At 35.2% G+C, this 5681-nt stretch overlaps 1 protein-coding gene across 1 annotated transcript; it reads left to right on the forward strand.

Moving 5' to 3' along the window:
* Positions 1 to 4557: 4557 nt before the first annotated feature.
* On the forward strand, positions 4558 to 5268 carry LOC129218910 (uncharacterized). Its single transcript, XM_054853230.1, has one exon. The coding sequence runs from the start codon at positions 4558 to 4560 to the stop codon at positions 5266 to 5268; it is 711 nt and encodes a 236-aa protein (XP_054709205.1).
* Positions 5269 to 5681: the final 413 nt, after the last annotated feature.

Consider the following 5681-nt stretch of genomic DNA (forward strand, 5'->3'; position numbering starts at 1 on the left):
TTGGTCATGGCAGTGGACTAGAGGGGAAATACAAAGGAATTGGATTACACTAGGGTCTACAGTACAACGCAAAAGATTGTCCATCAAGAAACGCTTTTACAGCTATAAGAAAATATCTTCCACCAACGTTAAGATTTAGCGCTTCGAACTAGAACAGTTAATGGATTGACCAACGTGTTTACGTACCTCCAATTCAGTGATGAAGTAGAATATAAGGATATTTTATCATTTTTAAAAAGTATACATTTGATTAAGTATGCATTCTTAAAATTTAACTTATCAAACTCGGGCAATTGAAAGGATTGTGAAACTAGTCAGTGAATCTGTTGAAATTCAGTTGAGGTATCAAGACCCAATAGATGATTTATATCAAAACCTTTATATTCACCAACATCAATACCTAAAGTGTGTCGTAAGTCCAACGTCAACCCCTGAACGAAACGTAGAAATTTATTCAAAATAATATAGTTATTGCGAATGTAAGTTTCTTTACAAATGTATAAGTAATGTAACTACTCTTCTCTTTTTTGTTTCCAGCTACCCCGTGAAAACCTGTTTTCCAGGAGAATCTCTTCTTCATACACCTAAACACAAGAAACTGGCAAGAGGTAAAACGAACATAGACTTAAGCACTTTCTCATAATATTATTTATTTATGTACATGTTCAGTGACGCAGTGATAGAATTCAGACATATTCTCTAAAGCATTACATTTCTAAAGTTAAAATAGGTTTTAATGTACTATTTCAAATCCAAAAGATGTAAATCTTTATTGTTTGATGCAAAATAGAAATATCAAACGCATGATTTTTACTCGTGTGGATAATTTACAGAAAAAATATTTAGTTAACGAAAAACAAATTCAAAACTTAATTTTTAATGATTAACTTTTTAAAATGAATGTTTCCATTTTTCTGATTTTTCAAATTTATGGTAAGCACATACAGCTGTTAAAAAGACTGGTCTGAAAGAAAAAGAAAAATAAATGTTTTTTTTCATGAAATATTATAAGTTTTCAAGTTCAAAAAAAAGCGTTAACTAAGGAATGATTTAAAAAAAAAAGAAAACATTTTTCTACATTTATTGTATTCATGAAAATGAAATAGCAATAGAACAAATAAGAAATTTAATAAATTTTGGCCAACATTTTAAAATTCCTAAATCCATCACAAAAATTAAACTTTTGATAGAACTTTAATTAAAAGGAATATTCTACCTTTTTTTTTCGTTTGGAAATAAAAAGCATCTTTCATTCAGCCGACATAAAATAAGATCACATTCGCCTTTTTCACATTTTTCCCCTTTTCTTTGGAGGTTAATTAAGTAATAGATGTTGCTAGAATTGACTCTGAAATTTTATGCTTATGATCTTTCCAATGAGTGTCACGAGTTTTCACGAAGAGGAGGAAAAAGAACATTTTCCAAGTCACATTAACGTGTCACGTGAGAAAAAAAAAACGCATCATAAAGCTTCCACTCTTTCTATTTACATTAAGTGAGGCAAAAATAATGATTAAATAAGCCGAAAAAAGTAACAAATATAATTTCCCAAAGCTTTCAATCGCTTTGTAGAGTACCATAATTAAATTAGGACCTTTTTTTCTCCCTCGAAGTAAAAGATTTAAGCCGTTTGTTTTCGGATTCTTTCAGTTGTCTATGCAGTACACATGATTGATTAAAAGTTGCTCTGCTGAAAATATTGATTTAGTTTTTCTGACAACTATGTTTTGTTTTACTTGTGTTTTTCTTTAAACCGTAAATATTTCTTAGCTTTGACTTATCTGTAGCACTAATATGCTTTTTCAGGGCTCACCCACGATTACGTTTTACGATTATGTGTGTCCTGCGTACCTTTATTGATGCATTACATCTTACCCATATTCTATGGCAGCGCTTCCCAAACTTTGTAGGTCACGGAACCCTAAGTAATTTGATTTTACTTAAAGGAACCCCCAGTTTTTTTTATGACTAAAAGACTAATTGTTGATGAGCTATGAGTCAAATGATAAAGATGAAAAATAATTAATATTCAATTACTTTCTTCTGCATAGAAAAAACTATTGATTAGGTGAAAATTTGCGCATTTTGATAGATTAACACTTTTAAGGTGAGCTGAACCTACCTTAAACCTGAGTAGCGAAATGGAGCCAAAAATCCTTCCTGCTAACCCTTGCAGAAAATGAACGAAGTCCGTTTCTATACTTGTAGACGGGCTCAGACTTGACGGCGGGAGCTTTTCACGTGAAAGACAGACAGTATCTGTCCGTTTGTTTATGCTTATCATGTATTTGACCGATTTTTTGAGGGCGATGTAACTAAAGTCGTAATACATGGAATTGAAAGAAACTTGGTGTACGTGCGTCTCCATGTGAGCTGTTGTTGATTAGTTTCGGCATTAACCTCTTCACAGGTTAACATAATCAAACGATTTCCGCTTTTAGCGTGACTGCTGTGACCATAGACTAATAATAAGAGTAGACCGAGCTATGGCAACCCTTTTGCTGCTCATAAACCAAACCATGTGACTGGTGGAGATCCTAGCAACAGCGGGCGTTGATCGTAGCAGACGATCAACGCGAGCGAGAAATAAAATAAATAGAATTTATGAAACACGGAATAATGATCTTTTATGGAGTCTGATTTGTAAATTTGTTATTCTAAGTTGTAAATATTTTGTTAATATAGTGAGTTTTTCGTTTAGATGGTATTGTGCATTTTCTTTATTCAATTTTAATAACTCGTTAAGCAATTAAAGATGCAAGCGCCCAAAAAGAATCGGCAAACGGTAAGATTTTTACCTACAATTTCAATTTAAGATACCGATTAGTACATTTTTGCGTTAACGCAAAACGTTTACGCCATTACGTTTACGCCAACGCTGATGTAGTAGTTCCAAATGAAATTAAAGTTACTGAAAACTGCGATCAAAAACTAATTACTAATGTCAAAATAATGTATAACTAAAAGAAAAACAATTCAATCATCTCTGCACCTGGGGAAAAAATATAATAAAAATACATTACATCTTAAAATACATGTCGAGTGCCAAACTATAGATAATCCTGCCAGCTGGCAACCATACCGCTAAAGTTTTCGCCGAGCCTTCCACCAGTCACATGATGTATCCATGAACCAATTTTTTCATCAGCAAGTCTGGGGAAACTCGGTCTACTCTTATTATTAGTCAATGGCTGTGACACAAAGATTCGCATAAAAATTGGCACACATATGTACCTCATTGGGAGAGGTGCAGCTAGATGTTTGCCAAAAAGGGGTGAAAAACCGAATTTTGGTAAATGCGATAATAAGTTAGCATCGATTGCTCATAAGAAATACAGAGAGAAAAGTTGCGTTATATTTACTTGATACTTCACTGCATACTCCAGGGTCGTCTACGATGGTGGATTTATCATGCCGCAAATTGCAAAGATTCCCATGACCACAAGGGTTTTGAAGGGAGTACAAAAATGGCTCATGATAAATGTTTTTACAGTTGTGTGATAGATATAGAGGGGCCCCAAATTTGCATTTCCCAGCCCTCGAAACTTATAAATCTACCATTGGTCTCCGTAGGGGAGACCGGGTCTAGTTAATACAGGGTCAAGTTGATACAATCCCAATAATTTTTAAATTTGAATGTGTATGAGAGCGGGAAGCAGAGTATAGGAGGGGCAGGCCGATAGCCAGTAACCTGTCAAGTGTCTGAGGAGGAGGTTGCTTGTTCTTTTGTACTTTTTGGAAAAAACTGCTTTTGACTGAGAAAAGTAAAATTTTGCTTGATACTTTGACCTGTTTTATATTTTATGTGTGAGGTAGTAGATCAACCAAATACAGTACTTCGGATTCGTCACTTCCAGGTAAGGATATTGACTTAAACTCGTTATTTCGGCTGCTTCCTGTTTCTCATAAAATTAAGTTTAAAGTAATGGCGTCGTTTGGGTCAAATTGATACGCTTCTTTTGGGTCAAGTTGATACGTGTATCAACTCAACCCACAAGTAGTTTTTAATGTGGCTTTTTATTTTCAGAAATGCCAAGAAACTACAAGAAGAAAACTGAGAGAGGTGAAATACCTATTGATGTGTTTGAAAGGGCATATGATGAAATAAAAAATGGAAGGATGTCTATCAGGGAAGCAGCAAAAACATTTTCTATAGACAAAATGACGCTTTACAGATATAAAAATAAAAAGGAAAAACAGCTTGAAACACCTGACGCTGTTGAAAAAAAAGTAAAAATGGGATATGCTAAGCACCGTCAAATATTAAATGATGATTAAGAAAACGAGCTTTGCAAATACATTTTAACAAGTACTAAAATTTATTATGGATTAACTCCTAAAAATGTTCGAGAACTGGCTTATGAGTTGGAACTTGCAAATCAATTGGAAATGCCTGATACCTGGATAAACGCCAAAATGGCAACATCAGAGTGGTTTTACAAGTTTTTAAAAAGGCACCCCACTCTTTCTTTAAGAGAGCCAGAAGCGACAAGCTTAAGTCGAGCAACTAGTTTTAATAAGCATAATGTTGGGAGCTTTTTTGAAAACTTGAAAAAGATGTTTGAAAAATACAAATTTCAAAGCAAAGATGTGTGGAATACGGACGAAACTGGGGTGCAGACAGTTCAGCGACCAGGCAAAGTTATTGCTGAGAAAGGAGTCCGTCAAGTTGCAAAAGCTACTTCTGCCGAGCGAGGACAAACCGTAACAATTGCAACTGCTGTTAAGGCTATTGGCAATGCTCTCCCGCCACTTTTTATTTTCCCTAGAGTATTCTTTAAAGACTATTTCATAAAGGAAGGACCACAAGGGTGTATTGGCACTGCAGACCCTTTCGGTTGGATGACTGGGTCATCGTTTCTCACTTTTATTAGACACTTTCATAGTCACGTAAAGTCAACACTTCATCAACCTTACCTTTTATTGCTAGACAATCATGATTCCCACTTGTCTATCCAAGTGTTAAACTTCTGTAAAGACAATGGAATAATTTTGCTATCTTTTCCTCCTCATACTTCACATCGCCTCCAGCTCCTAGATGTATCTGTTTATGGACCATTTAAAAGATACTACTTTGCAGCTGTTGACAACTGGCTAGTTAGCAACCCTGGTAAAACCGTAACAATTTATGACATTCCTAACCTGGTCAATTGCGCCTTTCTAAATGCTATGACACCGAACAACATAGTGGCAGGATTTAAAGCTTCCGGGATAGTCCCATACAACCCAGATGTTTTTACTGACGACGACTTCAAGCTTTGTAAATGATCGTCAGCTTTCTACGAACGCAGAAGATCAACAACCTTCTTTGTCAGGCGGAGACCATTAACAGCCCTCTACGTCAGCCGAAGATCAACAGCCCTCTACATCAGCCGAAGATCAACAGCCCTCTACATCAAGGGGAATGATGTCTTCAATTGTCACGCCGGAACAAATCCGTCCTTTGCCAAAAGCAGGAGCACGTAAAAATAGCGGAAAAGGCAAGCAATCCTTAAGATCTTGTATACTTACTGATACGCCTATAAAAGACAAAATAGAACAAGAAACTGAGGAAAGGGAAAGAAAAAAATCTATTAAGGAAGAAAAAAACAAATTAATAATCAGGAAATTATTTGACAGCGAAAAAATTAACCTTGACAACTTAAAAAGACAGGATAAGGACATGAAAAGAGCTAAAGACA

Source organism: Uloborus diversus, chromosome 3 (assembly GCF_026930045.1).
Source record: "Uloborus diversus isolate 005 chromosome 3, Udiv.v.3.1, whole genome shotgun sequence".
Taxonomy (NCBI): Eukaryota; Metazoa; Arthropoda; class Arachnida; order Araneae; family Uloboridae; genus Uloborus; species Uloborus diversus.